Source organism: Rhinatrema bivittatum, chromosome 9 (genome assembly GCF_901001135.1).
Source record: "Rhinatrema bivittatum chromosome 9, aRhiBiv1.1, whole genome shotgun sequence".
NCBI classification, from domain to species: domain Eukaryota; kingdom Metazoa; phylum Chordata; class Amphibia; order Gymnophiona; family Rhinatrematidae; genus Rhinatrema; species Rhinatrema bivittatum.
This window is the reverse complement of record NC_042623.1, coordinates 10506096-10528671: the sequence shown is the minus strand read 5'-3', so window position 1 is coordinate 10528671 and position 22576 is coordinate 10506096. Positions and strand designations below refer to the sequence as shown.

Below are 22576 nucleotides of genomic sequence, written 5' to 3'. Positions count from 1 at the left end.
GAACCGAGGTGATGTTTTTAACGTGCCCCGGTATATAAAGAATCTTTAAATAAATAAAATAAATAAATAATATAGAGGTGAGCTGCTTTTGGCGAGGGGACTTCGAGAAGGAGGTGGTGTGATGAGCGTAGAGAATGCGTGTGTTGGTAAAATTTGAGTAAGGAGTTGGCCCATGGACAAGAGACGTCATTCAGAAGTTTTATATATTATTGTTCCCAGTTTATATTTGATGCATTTGGATATTAGAGTTGGTGTAATGTGATCTGAGCATTCTGTTTCGGACAGGAGTCATGCAGCCGAGTTGATTAAGAGTTGGGTAGGGCGTAGAGTCGCAGCAGGAAGACCAATGTATAAAGCATTACCGTAGTCTATAATTCGGAATAAAGAAGCTTGAAGAACAGTACAAAATTCAGCAGTGAAGCAGTTTTTTTAAGCCAGCAAGTAACTGAAGTCTGAAAAAACCCTGTTTGATGAAGTACTTAATTTGTGGTTTGAAAGACAGAGTGCTATCTAGAAAAACAGAGTTGGAGGTGAGTGAGTTTGCTTAGAAGCTTGCTTAGAAATTTGTTTGTCGCTGTCATCTTGGCTTAGGTACAGGTCAATACGGAGGGACTGCAGGTGGCACACTGGGTTATGTACGGTGTCAGGGAGACTCTCTCTGTCTCCATCTGCTGGCAGGGAGGCAAAACCCAGGAGTCTGGACTGATCCTGTGGTACCACAGGAATGAAAATTAGCAGGTGAGAACCAATTTTCCTATAACCGCTGTCTCTTCCAGGTGCCGAGGACTTGGAGCTGTTGGCTTCTTTGTTAGAGGAGAGCGAAGCTGCGGCAGCTGAAGGCCTTTTGAGTGGACACGGCGAGCCTTCTGAGGAGGTTGCAGAGCTCGATGAGTTTGACGAGCTGTTTGATGCCGATGAAGAGGGGTCTTACACGGAGGAGATTCCTGCTGCTGAGGAGGGGGACGGGAAGGGAGATGTCTTCACGCTGTTTGGAGATGTGGACGACCTGGAGGAGGAGGAGGAGGAGGAGCCTGTGAAAGATGTTAACAATGGAGCTGTGAAGCAATCGCCAGTCTTCCATCAGGAGAAAGCCCAGCAAGAATTGGAAGGTATTGGGAGCATGTTTTCAGTAGCTCGAGCCCTTCTGTGCTGTGTGTGGTTTGAGAATGTAAATGTGTATTCTGAGGCTGCTCTTGAAGCACAGTCCTTACGCATTTAAATTTGTTCTCCTGTCTTAGCTGAGTTGCACCAACTGCAAGATCAGATGAGGAAGTTACAGGAGCAGTTACAACAGACTGCCCTCGGACCCAGAGCAAGCACCCCGACACCAAGAGCATCACCTGCCAGTAAGAGGAAGGGACAAGGTAATGGGGTCCAGACTAGGGTTTCAGGGCTTTACTAAAATCTTCCCAATGAACCCGGGAAAGAACTGAGCTACAAAATGTGGGAAAGGCAAATCCAGTCTCATGAAATCTGTCCGACTTGTCGCATATTAGCCAAAGTTGGAGTGACCGCTCAGAAAGCCATGAACCGAGCCAGGCAGATGTTAAAAGCCCTTTATGTGACTTACACATCGGAAGCTTTAAAAGGCATAAAAGTAAATGGAGTGAACTCTTAAAGTGAAAGGTAGCTTAGACTGCTGCTGAGCAACATTGGATGTAGTGCTGCTCCCACTGGTATGGGACGGAGGTTTACTTAAGCTGCTCGCTTCGCTTCCTGGCCACTTTCCTTCTCACAAGATAGTTCTATTTAGCAGAAACTTGATGTGGTCCATAAATGTTACAAGGCTCTCGTCTGCTAATGGCTGGCAGTCCCATCACAGTGGTACGTGAGCTGTTTGCTCCTTCCTAATATCTTCAACTAAATCTTGGAATAATGATCTTGACTAGAAGAACTCTTGCTGTCTGGTTTGCAATAAAGCGTTTTCTGTATTATTTTTTTTTTCCTTTTTTTGAACAGCAAACATCGGCAGCAGCCCCCTGAGAGACCGGACTGCTCGGATGCTGCAGGAGTCCCCCTGCTTCGCAGCGCAGCTCACGTCCCCTGTACTGCAGAGCCGAACACCAGCGTTGCAGAGAAAACCCCTTCTGCCCTCCGGTATAGAGTCCTTGTGTCTGGATCCTAATCTCTCCTCTCGGGTTTTGTTTGTAGTATGTGTAGGTTCTGTTCTCCCTGCCCCCTCTCAGGGTGCTTCTCATTGTTCTTTATGTAGTGGAGTTAACTGGTGAAACTTGCATTGACACGGAAACTCATCTGATGGGGTGGGGAGGGGGGGAGATCCCTCAGTTTTTCAGTGTCAAATCTTCAAGGCATTTTTCTGTTCTGTATAGACAAGAGGAGCCCCCCTCAGGCGCTGGTGCCTGCTGTATCAGCTCAGGCAGGGCCAAGGAATGCCAGGAGTCCAGGTGTTTCCAGTGTAACACAGCAACGAATTCCAGTGGAAAGGTTCTCTGGCCTTCGAATAAGGTACCCAAGTCGATAGATATTTTTCTGAGACTGCATGTATGGGACAGGTGTGACGGAGCGCTCCTGATGTCCTTTGTACAGTTATTACTGATGTCTCACTGCAAATATTTTCCTGCAATCTTCTGCTTTCGTAGAAAAAAAACCTGTTCTTTGAAGGTGAAAGGGACATTCTTAAGTTCTTTTTCCATTTTGCAGTTGCAGGATATTTGCAGATATCTCTGGGGTGGGATGAAATACAAAATGAGATTATCTCAACGACCTATGAAGGAAGTAAGGGAACTATTATGTTTACAGCGCTTTGGATAAAAGTCTACAAGTGCAGATGTAGACTGCACAGAAAATAGTTACACTTTATCGATGTTACCGATTGTACCTCTGAGTTATCCTTTTGGCCAGTGCTTATGCTGGATATCTGGGAGCAGCCATGTGTGCTACAGTGTCACAAATGACCTACCATGGACTGGAATCTGCTTGCTTCATGCTATGTTTGTGATGCAATGCGTATGGAAGATTTAGTAATATTTCAGAAAGAGTGCAAGGCTTTTTTATAAGGCTTTTAGAGGGCTGGCTTAATGTTTTGAGGCTGAAGATGATGATATACATGTGCAGTGAAGTTAATTTGTAGATTGTTACTCCTGGGGGAATTCTGCGCACAAAAGTTTAAAATTTTGCAAATGTTATATTGGTCAAAATAACACAATTTAAATGACAGTCTAAGTAATTACATTTTTAATTAATACAGAAAAAAAGTTATTACTTAGACGCGGAATTTCCCTAGAAATTCACTGTAAGAGTGTCCCTTCCACTCGCTGACCCTACTCCCCTGGCCACTTTGCCCTCTCAGGCCCCATCTCCTCCACCTGCCAATACCTCTCCCCTTCACCTCTAGGCTCAACCCTTTCCACTCTATTGCCAGTCCCAAACTTTGAACCCGTTCTCAGTACTGCCCCTCACACAGGCTCCCTCTGTCCCTCCCTCTCTCACACACATGCTCTCCCTCATACAGGCTCCCTCACGCTCACACATACCCCCTCATACAGGGCCCTCTCTCTTGCATACTCACCCACACAATCTCCCTTTCTCTCTCTTACATACATCCTTGCACAGGCTACTTATGTGTCTCTCTCATGCTCCCCTTCACACGGGCTCCCTCTCACATGTACACAATCCCTTCACACAGACTAGCACCCTCACATACACACGATCCCTTTTTCATACATACGAGCTTTCGATCTCTCACAAACATACACACTCCTTCACCATCTCCTCATATAGGGCTCCCTCTCTCTGAAACCCACACTCAAGCATCCCCCCCTGCTCTCTTATCTCCCATGCTCTCTCACACCCCCCTGCTCTCTCTCCCCCTCCCCTCTCCTCTCTCTCTCTCTCACACACACACTCTCACTCTCCTTCACAATCTACATTTATGCAGATGATATTCAACTAATTCTTCCAGTCGATGATACAATAGAAAAAACATTAAACCTAGCTAACATGTACCTAGACATTATAAAACAATTGCTAAACCGAATGGAACTCATGATTAACATTGAAAAAACAGAATTTCTACCCTTAGAATGGAAAAATATCGAAATCATTCAAACTCCAATATTACTCAAAAACAACTAGAAAATCAAACTAGCTGAAAAAGTACGAAACCTTGGAATAATAATGGACCCAGAAATCCAATCTAAAACAGCACATATCGCTAAAAGTAAAAGAAGGATATGCAAAACTCATGATCCTCAGAAGACTAAAACCACTACTAACACCAGATCATTTCAGAACAGTACTTCAGGCACTAGTCTCTTCCAGCACCGACTACTGCAATGCACTTTTACTAGGACTCCCAAATACAACATTAGGACCACTTCACATACTACAAAACACAGCAGCTAGAATACTAACAGGAAAAAGGAGGAGGGACCACATAACCGAAACCCTAGCGGAACTACATTGGTTACCGATTGAACACTGAATTAAATACAAAGCCTTATGTACCATCCATAAACTAATACATGATGGAAAATCAGACTGGCTAAACACAGCATTACGGGTACACGTCCTACACAGAAACCTTCGATCAGCGAATAAAGCAATCTTAACCGTTCCTTCAGTAAAGACAGCGAGACTAACCCAAGTGAGAGAGAGGGCCTTACCTTTAGCAGGCCCCACACTTTGGAACACAATGCCTCTAGAGATCAGATTGCAAAGAGATCTCAAAACCTTTAAGAAAACTTTAAAAACATGGCTTTTTAAACAAGCATTTTCTAAAGAGATGGGAGAATAGAAAATATACAGGAATAGGCAGAAGAGCACCAGCACAAAGCACTATTCTCAGAATGTGCATTATAATAGTCTATGAACTCTATATCACAACAAACGTAATTGTAAACACTGTGAATATGAATTTTACCCGTGAACAGTACCCTACAGGTACATATGGTCAGAATTTACATCACTAAACAATCGATTGTCGTTTATGATATATTGTAACTGAACCTATTTGGCACCTGTTAGAATGTACTATTGTACGCATTCACCTACTTTAATTTATGTGCCTACATATAAACCATTGCAATGGTATATAACTTAGCGACGGTATAGAAAAGATTTTAAATAAATCTCCTCATTTAGGCTCCCTCTCTCTGAAACCCACACTCAAGCATCCCCCCCCCACTCTTACCTCCCATGCTCTCTCACACACCCTCCTGCTCTCTCTCCCCCTCCCCCCCCCTCCCCCTCACACACACACACACTCTCACTCTTCTTCACAATCTCCTCATATAGGCTGCCCCTCTCCCTCTCCTCTCTTACCAGGGCCTTCATCTTCGCCGTGAGCAGAGCGCGTCCCGCGGCACACGGGGGCCTTCATCTTCGCGCACGCCATTCACAGCATGCCAGGGTCTCCTCTGCCATTTTCTGCGCAGGGGGAGAATTCTGTGCAAATTCTGCACTCTGCAGTAGCAGAAAATTTCCCCAGGACTACTACAGTCAACAGGGATTTACCCAAGGGAAGTCTTGCCTAACAAATCTGCTTCATTTTTTTGAAGGGGTTAATAAACATGTGGATAAAGGTGAACCGGTAGATGTAGTGTATTTGGATTTTCAGAAGGCGTTTGACAAAGTCCCTCATGAGAGGCTTCTAGGAAAAGTAAAAAGTCATGGGATAGGAGGCGATGTCCTTTCGTGGATTACAAACTGGCTAAAAGACAGGAAACAGAGAGTAGGATTAAATGGGCAATTTTCTTGGTGGAAAAGGGTAAACAGTGGAGTGCCTCAGGGATCTGTACTTGGACCGGTGCTTTTCAATATATTTATAAATGATCTGGAAAGGAATATGATGAGTGAGGTTATCAAATTTGCGGATGATACAAAATTATTCAGAGTAGTTAAATCACAAGCAGATTGTGATACATTACAGGAGGGCCTTGCAAGACTGGAAGATTGGGCATTGAAATGGCAGATGAAATTTAATGTGGACAATTGCAAGGTATTGCATATAGGGAAAAATAACCCTTGCTGTAGTTACACGATGTTAGGTTCCATATCAGGAGCTACCACCCAGGAAAAAGATCTAGGCATCATAGTGGATAATACTTTGAAATCATCGGCTCAGTGTGCTGCAGCAGTCAAAAAAGCAAACAATGTAAATAATTATTAGGAAGGGAATGGTTAATATAATGGAAAATGTCATAATGCCTCTGTATCGCTCCATGGTGAGACCGCACCTTGAATACTCTGTACAGTTCTGGTTGCCGCTTCTCTAAAAAGATATAGTTGCAATGGAGAAGGTAAAGAGAAGGGCAACCAAAATGAAAAGGAGATGGAACAGCCTCCTTCGGCAGGATCCCGTATTTTTTGACCAGGCGGATCGCTTCTGTCTAGCGGCATGGTGTTTGAACAGCGGAGATTGAGGAAAAAGGGCTATAAAGAAGAAGTTATATTCCCTCTGCTTCGAGCTCATAAGCAGTCTACGTCACTGGCCTATATCCACGTTTGGAACATTTTTTAAAATGCTTGCGCAGAATCGGGTACCTCGGCTCGCTCGCCTTCGGTTTCTATGATTCTTTCATTCCTTCAGCAGGGCCTCTCCAAGGGTCTTTCCTTCAGCTCGTTGTGCATCCAAGTCTCTGCCCTCAGTTCCCTGTTAGGCACCATCGAGCGTCATGCGGTGGCCTCTCACCCAGATGTCGTCCACTTCCTCAAGGGCGCTAAGCATTTGAAGCCGCCCATCCGGGCAACTTGTCCTTCATGGAGTCTTCACTTAGTCCGAGCTCTTTGTACGGCACCTTTCGAACCTCTCCGTCAGGCTACCCTCAAAGATTTGACACTAACATAAGAATATGCCATACTGGTTCAGACCAAGAGTCCATCAAGCCCAGCATCCTGTTTCCAACAGTGGCCAATCCAGGCCATAAGAACCTGGCAAGTACCCCAAAACTAAGTCTATTCCATGTTACCGTTGCTAATGGCAGTGGCTATTCTCTAAGTGAATTTAATAGTAGGTAATGGACTTCTCCTCCAAGAACTTATCCAATCCTTTTTTAAACACAGCTATACTGACTGCACTAACCACATCGTCTGGCAACAAATTCCAGAGTTTAATTGTACGTGGAGTAAAAAAGAACTTTCTCCGTTTAGTTTTAAATGTGCCACATGCTAACTTCATGGAGTGCCCCCTAGTCTTTCTACTATCCGAAAGAGTAAATAACCGATTCACATCTACCCGTTCTAGACCTCCAATGATTTTAAACACCTCTATCATGTCCCCCCCTCAGCCGTCTCTTCTCCAAGCTAAAAAGTCCTAACCTCTTTAGTCTTTCCTCATAGGGGAGCTGTTCCATTCCCCTTATCATTTTGGTCGCCCTTCTCTGTACCTTCTCCATCCCAATTATATCTTTTTTGAGATGCGGCGACCAGAATTGCACACAGTATTCAAGGTGCGGTCTCACCATGGAGCGATACAGAGGCATTATGACATTTTCCGTTTTATTCACCATTCCCTTTCTAATAATTCCCAACATTCTGTTTGCTTTTTTGACTGCTGCAGCACACTGAACTGACGATTTCAATGTGTTATCCACTATGACACCTAGATCTCTCTCTTGGGTTGTAGCACCTAATATGGAACCAACATTGTGTAATTATAGCATGGGTTATTTTTCCCTATATGCATCACCTTGCACTTATCCACATTAAATTTCATCTGCCATTTGGATTCCCAATTTTCCAGTCTCACAAGGTCTTCCTGCAATTTATCACAATCTGCTTGTGATTTAACTACTCTGAACAATTTTGTGTCATCTGCAAATTTGATTATCTCACTCGTCGTATTTCTTTCCAGATGATTTATAAATATATTGAAAAGTAAGGGTCCCAATACAGATCCCTGAGGCACTCCACTGTCCACTCCCTTCCACTGAGAAAATTGTCCATTTAATCCTACTCTTTGTTTCCTGTCTTTTAGCCAGGTTACAAATTTTTACTAATAGGTCTGAAATTTCATTTTTTAGTTCCTTCAGAACTCTGGGGTGTATACCATCTGGTCCAGGTGATTTACTACTCTTCAGTTTGTCAATCAGGTCTACCACATCTTCTAGGTTCACCATGATTTGATTCAGTCCATCTGAATCATTACCCATGAAAACCTTCTCCATTACAGGTACCTCCCCAACATCCTCTTCAGTAAACACCGAAGCAAAGAAATCATTTAATCTTTCCGCGATGGCCTTATCTTCTCTAAGACACTCAAGACCGTTTTTCTGGTTTCTATCTGCTCCGCCAGAAGGGTGTCAGAGATTCAAGTGTTGTTCTGTCGGGAGCCTTTTCTGCGGTTTTCCGATTCGGGAGTTTCTCTCAGGATCGTACCTTCCTTCTTGCCAAAGGTTGTTTCTTCTTTTCATGTCAATCAGTCAGTGGAGCCTCCCGCATTCTCCCCTGAGGATATATTGGGTCCAGCTGGGAGTGATCTTCATCGCCTTGACGTAAAACACGTTTTACTGCGTTACCTTCAGGTTACCAATGACCTCCGGCTCTCTGATCATCTTTTTGTTCTGTAGATTGGTCCACATAGGGGCAATCAAGCTTCTAAGACTACAGTCACTCAGTGGTCGAAGGAGGCTATTTCCTCGGCCTTTATCTTCCAAGGTAGAGCGGTTCCAGAGGGCCTAAAGGCTCATTCCTTGCTTTCTCATGCTACTTCTTGGGCGGAGAGTCAATCGATTTCTCCGCAGGAAATATGCAGGGCCGCTACGTGGAAATCCCTGCATACATTTGCTCGACATTACCGCCTTGACGTACAGGTGCCAGTGTTTGGTTCCTTCGGTCAGCAGGTGCTTCGAGTGGGACTGTCTCGGTCCCCCCATTTATAGGGAAGCTTTGGTACATCCCATGGTCTGGACTGATCCGGGTATGTACAGGGAAAGGAAAATTAGTACTTTTCGTTCCTGTAGTACCACGGATCAGTCCAGACGCCCTCCCGTGTTTTCCTCGGTCTGTCCGTTCGAATTCTTTTCCTTTTTTCTCCTTATTACAGGAATCTCTCTGCATGGCTCTCTTGGATTCTCATTCCAGGCACCGGAAGCATCTCTTACGATGATCAGGGGTAATCATGCAAGAGCGATTAGTTACACAGTTCATTCAATTGTTCTATTGTTAGATTGTTCAACAAATTTAATATTTATCTTGTTATTTGCTTGACCTTATGCCTTTTTGTTGCTTTGACAATGGTTATACTGAAGGGCTGTAGGGTAGGCTCTGTCCTGATATAGGATACCGTTTCAGTTTTGGTCTGTTTCCATCTGCTGGACAAGAGGCTCAACCCACAGTCTGGACTGATCCGTGGTACTACAGGAACAAAAATTAACAGGTAAGAACTAATTTTCTTGTAGATCCCATGCTACAGTTACCAGCAATAGCAGTGGCTATTCTCAAAGCCATCTTGATTAATAGCAGTTAATGGGCTTCTCCTCCGAGAACTTATCCAAACATTTTTTAAACCCAGCTACACTAACATCACTAACCACATCCTCTGGCAACAAATTCCAGAGCTTAATTGTGCTTTGAGTGAAAAATAATTTTCTCCGATTAGTCTTAAATGTGCTACTTGCTAACTTCATGGAATGCCCACTAGTCCTCCTATTATCCAAAAGAGTAAATAACCAATTCATATTTACCCATTCTAGATCTCTCATGATTTTAAAGACCTCTATCATAGCCCCCTCTGAGCCATCTCTTCTCCAAGCTGAACAGCCCTAACCTCTTCAGCCTTTCCTCATAGGGGAGCTGTTCCATCCCCTTTATCGTTTTGGTCGTTCTTCTCTGTACCTTCTCCATCGCAACTATATCTTTTTTGAGATGCGGCGACCAGAATTGTACACAGTATTCAAGGTGCGGTCTCACCATGGAGCGATACAGAGGCATTATGACGTTTTCTGTTTTATTAATCATTCCCTTCCTAATATTTCCTAACATTGTTCAATGTGTTATCCACTATGATGCCCAGATCTTTTTCCTGGGTGGTAGCTCCTAATATGGAACCCAACATCGTGTAACTACAGCATGGGTTATTTTTCCCTTATCTCTGTCACTCACCCTATTCACTCCCTTCATTTCCCTCTCCTCCCATTCACTCATTCCCATTCATTCCCCTATGTCTCTCACCCTTTACTCAATCCCCTTCCCCCTGTCACTCACCCATTCACTCCTACTCACCCCTTTCCACTCAATTATACCCGCACAGCATCCAGAATAAAGTTGTGATTGGCTTATTCCATATGCACAGCTGCTCACCTGCCCGTTCATGGAGAGAGAAGGTTTTGGCCGCGTGGTTCCCTCCTCCCCCTCCTTTGGTTGCCGACATCACCAGCAATGGACAGGACCCGGCGTCGCGCAATTCATGACATCATTCAAAGGGCCTGCATGAGCCTTTGCTGATGATGGTGTCGGGACGCGGCAAACATTGTGGGCCGCACCTAATAATTTTAAAATGTTTGGCGGGGCCGGATTAAAGTGAATGACATCTTGATTTGGCCCGCAGGCCATAGTTTACTTTCCCCTGTCCAGGACCTTGAAAGCTTGTAAAGGAGTGGAAGGGATTTCTCCCCGCTTTGTTTGTTCTCTGATTGCAGTTGGGCAAGGGGGGGTGGAGAATTGCTTGAGGAGGAGTGAGTGAGCAGTGAGACTAGAATTGGGAATCTTAGCTTGAAAGTGTTCCTGGGCCCTGCTCTTAGTGGATTTCTGGTCTTTGCACTACAGGAAGCCTCGTGTGTCGTCTTCAGAGATGGAGAGGAAAATGAGCGGGCGGAAGCTAATCAGACTCGCTCAGATACGGGACAGGCTGGCTACAGACAAGCTGGACGACACAGACTGGGTGACGTTTGGCGTGATCGTAAAGAAAATCACACCTCAGAGCTCAAGCAGTGTAAGCTTCCGACAAAGTGAGCCATCGCAGCAGCTTCAGGCTTGCATCCTCCCATTGCCTGCAGACATTTTGATTGCGTTATGACCAGGGTAATGTGTGTCGCTGCATTCCTTCTAAGCTGAGAGGTGTAAAAATGAAATCCTGGGGTTACGGCATCAGCTTAATCTCTGCTGCTATGTGATGGGACTGCTCCATGAATCCAGGGGAGTATGATGAAGGGGAGAGCAGCCGTTTAATGAGTTGTGTGGCTTTATGTGTATGGATTTAGCTGTTGTACATCACACCGGCCAGAGAGATATTTGACTGAGCAGATTATAAGAATGAAGAAATAAATCCTCTGACCACAGCGGCATACAGCTTGAATAAGGAGCAAGGCAGACGTCTCAGAGAGGGTGAGCCCTGGTTCTTACTCGGCTCCGAGTGCCACAGGAAAAGTTGAATTTCCATCCTCTGCATACACAAATTGTATTTTTAATGCCACTTACCATTTTTTGTTTAAGAGAAAACGCTTTAGCTTTTTAATTTTAATTCTGAATAAAAATGAGGCAGTTCATTTATTCTCAGTGGTTCTCCCCTTAGCAGGGTGGAGTGATAAACATTTTTTTTTTCTCTGCCGCAAATTATGAGCGGCCGTAAGTTTAATGTCTTTGTAAGTTTATTCCTGAATTGTGCGTTCATGGTTCCAATTTGCTCAGTTATTGAAAGGCAGGTATTAATTTTACTGTTTGTACTAAGCTTTGACCCTTCACATTATGCAGACCCTCTGATCCTGCTAAGAATCGTCACCAAAAGATATGGTTGAAAATATTTGCAAGGGGGTAGGCAAGCTTAGTAAAAGTATACACACACCCACAAGCTGCCAGGCAGAGCTGCTTTAACCTCTTACTGCTGGCTTTGTATCGCATTGCATTTTAAAGATAAAAGTAGGAAAACAAGCCTGCCTTTCTGTTCAGGGGAAAACGTTTAGCATCTGGTGCCTGAATGACCTGAGGAATCTCGACAGCGGTGTGTCCTTGTTCCTGTTTGGCGACGTGCACAAGGAGCACTGGAAGACTGAGAGGGGCACTGTCCTTGGACTGCTCAACGCCATGCCCATGAAACCCAGGGAAGGCTCCCAGGAGGTAGGCTGGCACCCTCTGGGGTTCTCTCTTCTTGTGGCTTTCCCAGACACCTTCCTCCTCTTGCTAGCATTGCACGTGTTGTGTTTGGGGTCTGATGTATGCTTCCTTTGACCATGGCTAGTCTGAGACCCTGTTTGTGCATGTCTTTGAAACCTTTGTTCCCTGTACATACCCGGATCAGTCCATCCCGCTGGGTTATGCCTCCCTTCCAGCAGATGGAGACAGAGAGAAACTTGCAAGGCACCCCCACTTAGACTGCTGCGCCTCCTGCGATCCTCCAGTATTTCTCTGTCTCCAGCAGATGAAGGTGGCAGAACCTGCGGTCCTGATCCTTTATTTAAAAAAAAGGAAAGGAGAGGGGGGGGTTTAATGAAGTACAGAATGTTCCATATTTGGGAGGGGCTTCCAATATCCCAGATGGGTAACTGCAATTTTGACGAGTGTTATCCCAATGTTATAATGCCTGGAAGCCCATAATGTTGTTGTTAGTTATTTTGTATTACGGATTTTAAGACTGTTGTACAATGACATGTTTGAATTCTCAATAAAATATAAATTACAAAAAAAAAGGAAAGGAAAGGAGCACAAGTCCTCCCAAGGTGTTGGAGCCTATCCCACTTGGTAGCAGGCACGGCTGGGGTTGAGGACCCTGAGAGCCTGATTGCCCGGAGCTTGTCCTTCAGACCAGTGAGTAGGGGGATTTACTGGTGGACCGGTCCCGTCCCCTAACAGCCCAGAGACGTTTTCATTCCTCTGGTGAGACCTGCATTCCCTGTACGTACCCGGATCAGTCCAGACAGTGGGTTGTCCCCCTTCCAGCAGATGGAGTCAGAGCAGAATTGTAAGGATGGCCCCTTATAGGTTGGAGCGCCCTCTGCGTCCCTTCAGTATTACTCTGACTCCAGCAGATGAAGGTGGCACCTGCGGTCCCCCTGTAATCTTGATAGTTTGTATTACTAATTTTCTGTCTTTGGATGGATCATATTTAAAAAAAAAAAAGGAAAATCCTAAATTAGAGGATCTGTGGAGGAGTTTTCCTCCTTTCAATCTGTGAAACTTGCAGTCAGAACTTGGGTACTCCCAAATTGTCTACTTTTTCTTTGTTGTGGGGTAAGTTCTGTTCTTTTTCTCTTTCACAGGAATCCTCTTCCCTACGTTCCTGCCGGCTGGGGTGCACGTTGGTGGTTCAACCTCTCCCCCTCCGGCCGGCTGCTCTGAGATGTCATCTTTCCTCAGAGAGGCGCCATGCCTCTGTGCTACTTCTCTCAGCCTGCCTTACCTTGCCAGCGCAGGCTCCGCTTGTGACTGCTGCTAGTTTCCGGAGGGTGGTTTATTTGCAGGTCCCGATTCCCCTCCGATGCCGCGCCCGGCGCGATGGCTGTGCCTGCGGGGAGCCCGGATTGCGGCTCTCCCGCGAAGGCCTGTGTACCAGCTGTCTCCCCGGCAGGGAAGGCACCCCAGGCCCAGGGGGCCGTTCTTCGCACACGCGCGTACAGCTTCAGAAAGGCCGGCCCCCTTTCCGTCCGCAGGAACGGTGGCCATCTTGCCTCCTTCTCTGCCTGCTCCGGAGCAGCCAGACTCCGTTTCTGATGGCGGTTTTCCCCTAGCGCCGCCGATCCTGACTCCCGCGATCCTCCCAGCCCCAGAACCTCCTTCAGGGCCACCCCTCTGAGAATCCCCCACCGGGCCCACCCCCGCCCTTCTCCGCGGACTTTATTCTTTTGATGCATAATGCCTACCTAGTGCGTATGGACCCTGCCTCCGCCCCTCCACCTGCCAAGGTTTTTCGGCTGGATGAGCCTGGGAATGCTGGGACTCCGTTCCAACCCTTAGGGCTCCCACGAGGCCCTGGGCCCACTTTGCCCCAGGGGCCTACAGGAGGGCCAGTACCCCCAGTGTCCGAGGCTCCATCACAAGGGTCCTCCCAGGTACGGGTGGTCGCTCACCCGTCCGTTCCCAGTCTCCCTAATCAGGATCCGGATACAGACCCCGACCTCGATGACCCGACACCGGCTACGCCAGTAGAAGGTGATGACCCCCGAGTGTTACGTCTTTTTCAAAGGATGAGATGGATCCCCTTATTCCCCATGTACTAGACGAACTGGATACATTCCTCTGCGACCTGCATTACAAAACCTAGACCCAGGGACGTTTCATTCCCCTGCTTGATTGTGTGTGTGCAAAGTAAAAAAAAAAACCAAAAAACGTAGCTGTCGCAGGTCTCCGGAGGTACTAGTTTTTTTCCCACTAATTTTTACTTCCCTCGTTGCAGCTCCGTCTGGGGATGCCTCGGGGATCGCGGTGTTCTGCCTGCGGGGAGCCGGCTGCGCAGCTCTCCCACGGCGGCCTCTGCTCCCGATGTCTTCCCAGGGGAGAGGGCCCGACGGGGGCGACTGGGAGTGATAGTGGGGCGTCTCTAACGTGGTCCTGAGATGTGGGGAAGAAACTGCCTGCTCGGAGGCCTCGGGCTGCTCCGTTCCCAATCAGTGTGGGAACAGCAGCCATTTTAAATCCTCCTGGCTCCGATGCAGTGCTTGGGGCAGAGGGGATTTCCCCGCCGCAGCTTTCCCCGCTGAATCTGAGCCCTGAGAGGGCTCAGTGCCTGCTCCCCCCCCCCCCCCCCCCTCCAGGTTCGGGCTTACCCCCGAGGAAGGGTCTTAAAGAGACAGCACCCTTTTTCTTCACAGTTTGTGCTTTTACTGACACAAAGCTTATCTTGAGGCAGAGGCTGACTTTCAGTCACAGGAGCCTCAGCCAGCGAAGGTCCCCTACTCTGCTGAAGGCCAGGACACCACTAGAATTAGGACGGTCCGTGGGATTTCAGACGCGTCCGGGACCCCGCTAGCCGAACAGCCAGACCTTTCATCACAAGACCCTCTCAGCGTGGATGCGGACAAGGAAGACGAAAAATCCATCCCGGTTGAGGGAGATGATCTGCAGTGCTCAGATTGTTTCGAGGTGAGGAGCTTGATCCTATGAGTTAGTATGGGGAGAGAGCAAGATTGGGGAGATGATATGTAAGAGGTGGAAATAGCTAAGAAGGGAGGTAGGGGCTGGGAGTTGGTGACCCTTATGGTTTGCTGGTTCCTAATTCCCTGGGGTGGACACCTGGTGGTCCAGATCTCTCATCTCCTGTGACGCAGCCTTGGATCCTGCTGGTAGTTCTGCATTGGCAGCCCTAAGGAGCAGGGAAGTATCCCATTTATTATCTTTTTGGTTAGAGCTTGTTCCTTTGCTAGTAAAGTTGCATTAAAAAAAAAGAAAAAAGATAGAAGCTAGAGTTAGCACAACTAAAGTAGAATACCTTTGCAGTCACTTTTACTGGCAAGAGTGAGCGGGATACAGCGTTCTGAGCGGCAGGGCTCTCTGGCAGGCTGGCTCCCTGATGGCAATTTAGGTGCCAAAGCGAGGCCCGAACCACGCGGCAATGGTGCACGACTTTTCTTGCCGCGCTTGTGGGGGATCTCATGCCTGGCTCAACCATGTGGGCCTTTGTTTTGGCTGTCTTTAAGGGGAAGAAAGCACCTCAGGGATGCCTGCAGCTGCTGCGCCAGCTCCAAAATCAGTATGGAGATCAGTCTGCTGTGGGAGGTGTCCCGTTCCCTGTATGTACCTGGATCAGTCCAGCAGATGGAGACAGAAAAACTGAAAGGGTGTCCTATATGAGGACAGTGCTCACCCTGCGCCCCTCAGTATTTCTCTGTCTCCAGCAGATGCAGATGGACAAACCTGCGGTTCCCTCTCCTTAGTTATATTTTCTTTCTTTCTCTTTGAGAAGTTTTCTTTTCATGTCTCTCTCCTCACTGGATCAAGCAAGTATTGATTGAAAGTTAAAAAAAAAAAAAAAGAAATCAAGAACACAGTGTTTAAAATTCGCAGGAGACAGTTCTGGTTCCTAGCTCTTATAGGGTCCTAGGGGGGATTTTCCCCTTGAGTAATCAGCCTAGGACCCCTTATTCCTGGTGACCTCTTTTTTTTTTTCCCTGCCTAGGGATGATATTGGTGGTCCAGTCACTCCCCCTTCTTGTCTAGGTGATCCCAGATATGTGTTATGCCTCGTGTCCCGTTGCAGAGATGATTTAATTCCTCTGCTGTTGTAAAAAAAAAAAAAAGCAATTAAAAAGAAACCTTTTGTGAAGGAAAAAGGCAATTCACCGCAGTTGATTTTTCCTGCTGGCAGGGAAAGAAGCAGCTCAGAGCGGTCTCATCTGCTCCCGCTCACCAGAACAGACAGGCACAGCTGATTTACCTTCCTCCGCGGCTGACCTTGTCCCTCCCGATGCCACGATCAGCTTTCTGTATAGCCTGCGGAGAGCCTGCTTCGTGGCTCTCCCGCGAGGGGCTCTGTCTGCTTGCCTGGAGGGGAGGGACCCTCCGCGGCATCTTTAAAATCGATGACCCGGGATTGGGTCGTTAAGCATGCGGCCAGGCTGGCTCCCTCTCAGAAAATCGTGGGAACGGCGGCCATTTTGTGCCTGGACCTCGCTACCAATTCGGAGCCTCAGGGGGGAGGGGAGCCAGATTTGCTTCATTCGCCGCCTGAACTAAGCCCCGTGGGCTCTCTGGGTGCAGCCCCTGACCCCCCCCCCCCCCGGCAAAGATCCCTCGATTGACCATTGGACAGGGCTCTGGCGCCCCAGACTCTCAGGGTGCTTCTAGGGTCAGGACCGGGCTGGGCGGACCGGTTCCGCCTGACCCTCCTCAGCCCTCTCCTCTGCCAGATTCGGATCAGGACCCGGATTTGTCACTAGCAAATCCGCCCTTCGAAGGAGATGACCTGCGGGTTCTGAGATTGTTTAAACGAGAAGAGCTTGACCCGCTTATTCCTTTTGTTCTAGATGAACTTGGGATTGTGGTTCCTTCGGAAGAATCCGCCAGTGCCTTCAATTCGCACACCGTGGATCCGGTCTTAGCGGGGCTGAGGGCTCCACCTCGTACTTTCCCATTCCATCCTATGCTCATGCAACTCCTGCTCCGGGAATGGGAGTCCCCGAGTCTGGTCTCCGGGTGGGCAGGGCAATGGATAAGCTGTATCCCCTGCCAGATCAATCGCTTGAAATGCTTAAGTTCCCCAAAGAAGATGCTTCGGTGTCCGCAGTCACCACACGCACCACCATCCCGATGGTGGGAACAACAGCGTTAAAGGATCTTCAGGATCACAGGTTGGAGCTACATCTCAAGAGGATCTTCAAGGTGCTGGCCTTAGGAGTCCGGGCGACAGTCTGTAGCAATCTCATGCAGTGGGCAAACCTCAGGTAGGATAAGAACATGCCATACTGGGTCAGACCAAGGGTCCATCAAGCCCATCATCCTGTTTCCAACAGTGGCCAATCCAGGCCATAAGAACCAGGCAAGTACCCAAAAACTAAGTCTATTCCATGTAACCATTGCTAATGGCAACGGATATTCTCTAAGTGAACTTAATAGCAGGTAATGGACTTTTCCTCCAAGAACTTATCCAATCCTTTTTTAAACACAGCTATACTATCTGCACTAACCACATCCTTTGGCAACAAATTCCAGAGTTTAATTGTGCATTGAGTAAAAAAGAACTTTCTCCGATTAGTTTTAAATGTGCCCCATGCTAACTTCATGGAGTGCCCCCTAGTCTTTCTATTATCCGAAAGAGTAAATAACCGATTCACATCTACCCATTCTAGACCTCTGATGATTTTAAACACCTCTATCATATCCCCCCTCAGTCGTCTCTTCTCCAAGCTGAAAAGTCCTAACCTCTTTAGTCTTTCCTCATAGGGGAGCTGTTCCATTCCTCTAATCTTTTTTTTTTTATAAAACCCTCCCCTGTTCATTGTTTATTGTATCAGGTTCATTGTAAAGCCCTGTTGGCTATTTTATAGTTCTATGGAAACCGATGTGATGTTTTCCTAACGAATATCGGTATACAAAACCTTCAAAATAAATAAATAATAATAATAATCATTTTGGTTGCCCTTCTCTGTACCTTCTCCATCGCAATTATATCTTTTTTTGAGATGCGGCGACCAGAATTGTACATAGTATTCAAGGTGCGGTCTCACCATGGAGCGATACAGAGGCATTATGATATTTTCTGTTTTATTCACCATGCCCTTTCTAATAATTCCCAACATTCTGTTTGCTTTTTTGACTGCCACAGCACACTGAACTGACTATTTCAATGTGTTATCCACTATGACACCTAGATCTCTTTCTTGGGTTAGAACATAAGAACATAAGAAAATGCCATACTGGGTCAGACCAAGGGTCCATCAAGCCCAGCATCCTGTTTCCAACAGTGGCCAATCCAGGCCATAAGAACCTGGCAAGTACCCAAAAACTAAGTCTATTCCATGTAACCATTGCTAATGGCAGTGGCTATTCTCTAAGTGAACTTAATAGCAGGTAATGGACTTCTCCTCCAAGAACTTATCCAATCCTTTTTTAAACACAGCTATACTAACTGCACGAACCACATTCTCTGGCAACAAATTCCAGAGTTTAATTGTGCGTTGAGTAAAAAAGAACTTTCTCCGATTAGTTTTAAATGTGCCCCATGTTAACTTCATGGAGTGTCCCCTAGTCTTTCTACTATCCGAAAGAGTAAATAACCGATTCACATCTACCCGTTCTAGACCTCTCATTATTTTAAACACCTCTATCATATCCCCCCTCAGTCGTCTCTTCTCCACCTAATATGGAACCCAACATTGTGTAATTATAGCATGGGTTATTTTTCCCTATATGCATCACCTTGCACTTATCCATATTAAATTTCATCTGCCATTTGGATGCCCAATTTTCCAGTCTCACAATGTTTTCCTGCAATTTATCACAATCTACTTGTGATTTAACTACTCTGAACAATTTTGTCTCATCTGCAAATTTGATTATCTTACTCGTCGTATTTCTTTCCAGATCATTTATAAATATATTGAAAAGTAAGGGTCCCAATACAGATCCCTGAGGCACTCCACTGGCCACTCCCTTCCATTGAGAAAATTCAGCAGCTACTCAGCGGAGTGGCTCGAAGACGAGATTGCGTATGGAGCTGATGCCCTTTATGATCTCCGGGTACAGGCCAGAGCCATGGTCTCAGCGGTTTCGGCCAGGCGACTCCTCTGGCTGCGAAACTGGGCGGAAGACTCCTCCTCCAAATCGCAGTTGGGCACTCTCCCATTCAAGGGCAAGTTGCTCTTTGGGGAGGACCTGGAGCAGCTTATTAAATCCTTGGGTGACAAGGTTCACAAGCTGCCTGAGGACTGCTCCAAACAGTCCAAATCATTTTTTCCTTCGCGCTCTCGATTCAGGGGTCAGCGCAGGTACAACAAGCCACGGGGGTCTTTTCAGCGAAATACCTCCACCAGATCGCAAGCATAGTCTCATTCCTTTCGGAGACGTTGGCCATTCCAGGATGGTAACCCTCAAGGATCCACCATGAAGTCCTCGCAATGAGATGCGGCCAGCCCATTCCCCCGCTCCCACCTAAGGTGGTCGTCTGTCCCTCTTTCTCGAGGAATGGGCCAAAATTACTACGGATCAGTGGGTTGACGTGATCGGAGGAGGTTACGAGTTAGAATTTGCTCGGGACATTCCGGACCGCTACCTGATCTTTCCGTGCGGCAGTCGAAAGCAGCCAGCGGTGTGTCTCGACAGGCTCCTGTAACTTGGGGCCATAGTCCCTGTTCCCCCAAAGGAACAGGGATCCGGCCAGTATTCCATCTACTTCGTCGTTCCCAAAAAGGACTCCTCCTTTCGACCAATCCTGGACCTCAAGAGAGTCAACTTGGGTGCTCAAGGTTCCCCATTTTCGGATGGAGACTGAGGGCAGTCATAGCGGCGGTTCGCTCAGGCGAGTTCCTTGCCTCCCTCGATCTCACGGAAGCCTACTTTCACATCCCGATTCGCAAGGAGCACGAGAAGTTTCTTCGCTTCGACATCCTGGGCCGGCATTACCAGTTTCAGGCACTCCCGTTCGGGCTCGCCACCACTCCTCGCACGTTCACCAAGGTGATGGTGGTGGTAGCGGCCTTCCTCCAACGGGAGGGAGTCTTAGTCCATCCCTACCTGGACGACTGGCTCATCCGTGCGAAGTCGGAGAAGCTCTGTGCGACAGCGGTCAGTCGGGTCGTGTCTGTCCTCACCTCCCTCTGGTGAATAGTCAACTACTCCAAGAGCAACCTCGTCCTCTCCCAGGTTCTGGAATTATTGGGAGCTCGTTTCGACACCAGCGTGTCCAAGGTCTTGCTGCCCGGGCGCTCAAGCTCATGAATCAGATACAGCATCTCTTATCTCTCTCTATGCCCACGGCCTGGGACTACCTCCAAGTTCTGGGCTCTATGGCTTCAACTATAAATTTGGTTCCCTGGGCCTTTGCGCATATGCGTCCTTTGCAGAAAGCTTTGCTAGCCCGTTGGAAGCCAGTTTCTGAAGAGTCTCTGACACCCCTACTACTTCCCGAATCTACCATCTCCAGCATACAATGGGGGCTCTCGCTCGATCACCTATTGAAGGGCATGCCCCTGTAGACTCCACAGTGGATTGTTGTGACAACGGATGCCAGCCTCTCAGGCTGGGGAGCGGTATGTCAGAATCAATCAACCCAGGGAAGATGGTCCTCGATCCAATCCAAGTGGCACATCAATCGCCTGGAGGCCCGAGCTGTGCGGCTGGCACTCAAGTTCTTCCTACCCTTGCTCCATCACAAGGTGGTGAGAGTCCTTTCAGACAATGCCACCACGTCAATCGCCAGGGGGGCACAAGAAGTCGTCTGGTGGCCCTGGAAGCCAGCAAACTGCTTGCCTGGGCAGAGCGTCATTTGGACCAACTGGCGGCCTCCCACATTGCGGGGAAGGAGAATGTTGAAGCAGACTTTCTCAGTCGTCAGCATCTCGATCCCGGAGAGTGGGAGTTGTCAGAAGAAGCGATAGATCTAGTCGTGTGCAAGTGGGGGGCTCCCAACTTGGACTTGATGGCCACCTTGAGAAATGCAAAGGCTCCCAGGTTCTTCAGTCACAGAAGGGAGCACTGCTCAGAGGGCGTGGATGCCCTGGTCCTACCCTGGCCCAGCGATGACGTCCTCTACGTGTTCCCAACATGGCCTCTGATGGGAAAGGTGTTCAGAAGGATAGAGCTTCACATGGGTCCGGTCATTCTTGTGGCGCCAGAGTGGCCCGGAGACCATGGTTCACAGATCTCGTGATCTCATGTCGGATGGTCCTCTTCTTCTCGGTCACCTCCCCAACCTTCTAAGACAAGGTCCCGTATTTTTCGATCAGACTTTTGTCTAGCGGCCTGGCTTTTGAGCGGTGGCGACTGAGAAAGAAGGGCTATAAGGAGGAGGTGATATCCATGATGCTGCAGGCCCGTAAAACTTCTACCTCTCTGGCTTATGTTCGGGTTTGGAGAGTGTTTGACAATATGTGTGCTGAGGCTGATGTATTGGCGCGCAATGCCTCGGTGTCCCTGGTTCTCTCTTTTCTCCAGAATGGCCTCTCTAAAGGTTTGTCTTTCAATTCTTTGCGAGTACAGGTTTCGGCACTTGGTTCTCTCTTGGGGAAGCTGGACGGCTATGCGGTGGCTGCCCATCCGGATGTCATCCGTTTTCTTAAGGGGGCTAAGCATTTGAATCAGCCTGTCCTGGCTACTTGCCCATCCTGGAGCCTTAACTTGGTACTCTGTGTACTTTGCAAGGTGCCCTTTGAACCCCTTTGGCAGGCCACGCTCAAGGACCTGCCTCTAAAACAATGTTTCTAGTTTCTATTTGCTCAGCCAGGCGGGTATCCGAGCTGCAAGCTTTATCCTGTAGGGAACCCTTTCTTCGGTTTTCTGATTCGGAGGTTTCCCTAAAGACTGTTCCATCCTTTGTGCCAAAGGTAGTCTCCTCTTTTCATGGAAATCAGTCAGTGGAGCTTCTTGCTTTTTCTCCGGAGGATATTGCTAACACGTCGGGTGGAGATCTGCGTTGTTTGGATGTTAAGAGTTCTCCTGCAATACTTACAGGTTACATTATTGGATGTCAGGGCTCTGGCTTCCATGTGCTTTAGTGAGAGTGTTCTACGAGGCGCAGTCCATATGTATTCCACTCATTAAGAAAGGTGGAAGGAAGGCAAAACGATTACTGTCATGGTTAAAAGGTGAGGTGAAAGAGGCTATTTTAGCCAAAAAAAAAACATCCTTCAAAAATTGGAAGAAGGATCCATCTGAAGAAAATAGAATAAAACATAAGCATGGTCAAGCTAAGTGTAAAACATTGATAAGACAGGCGAAGAGAGAATTTGAAATGAAATTGGCCATAGAGGCAAAAACTCATAATAAAAACTTTTTAAAATATATCCAAAGCAAGAAACCTGTGAGGGAGTCGGTTGGACCATTAGATGAGAGGGGTTAAAGGGGCTCTTAGGGAAGATAAGGCCATTGCAGAAAGACTAAATGAATTCTTTGCCTCCGTGTTTACTAATGAGGATGTTGGGGAGATACCAGTTCCGGAGATTGTTTTCAGGGGTGATGAGTCAGACAAACTGAACGAAATCACTGTGAACCTGGAAGATGTAGTAGGGCAGATTGACAAACTAAAGAGTAGCAAATC

General features: G+C 47.3%; 1 protein-coding gene across 1 annotated transcript in view; it reads left to right on the top strand.

Annotated features, from left to right (window-relative positions):
- MCM10 (minichromosome maintenance 10 replication initiation factor) overlaps nucleotides 1-22576 on the top strand; it is a 108120-nt gene that overhangs the window by 18845 nt on the left and 66699 nt on the right. Inside the window, exons 3-8 of the mRNA XM_029615867.1 lie at nucleotides 777-1109; nucleotides 1239-1364; nucleotides 1960-2097; nucleotides 2331-2466; nucleotides 10726-10891; nucleotides 11845-12012. Coding sequence (XP_029471727.1) covers nucleotides 777-1109; nucleotides 1239-1364; nucleotides 1960-2097; nucleotides 2331-2466; nucleotides 10726-10891; nucleotides 11845-12012 — 1067 coding nt within the window. The remainder of the gene's footprint in view (nucleotides 1-776; nucleotides 1110-1238; nucleotides 1365-1959; nucleotides 2098-2330; nucleotides 2467-10725; nucleotides 10892-11844; nucleotides 12013-22576) is intronic.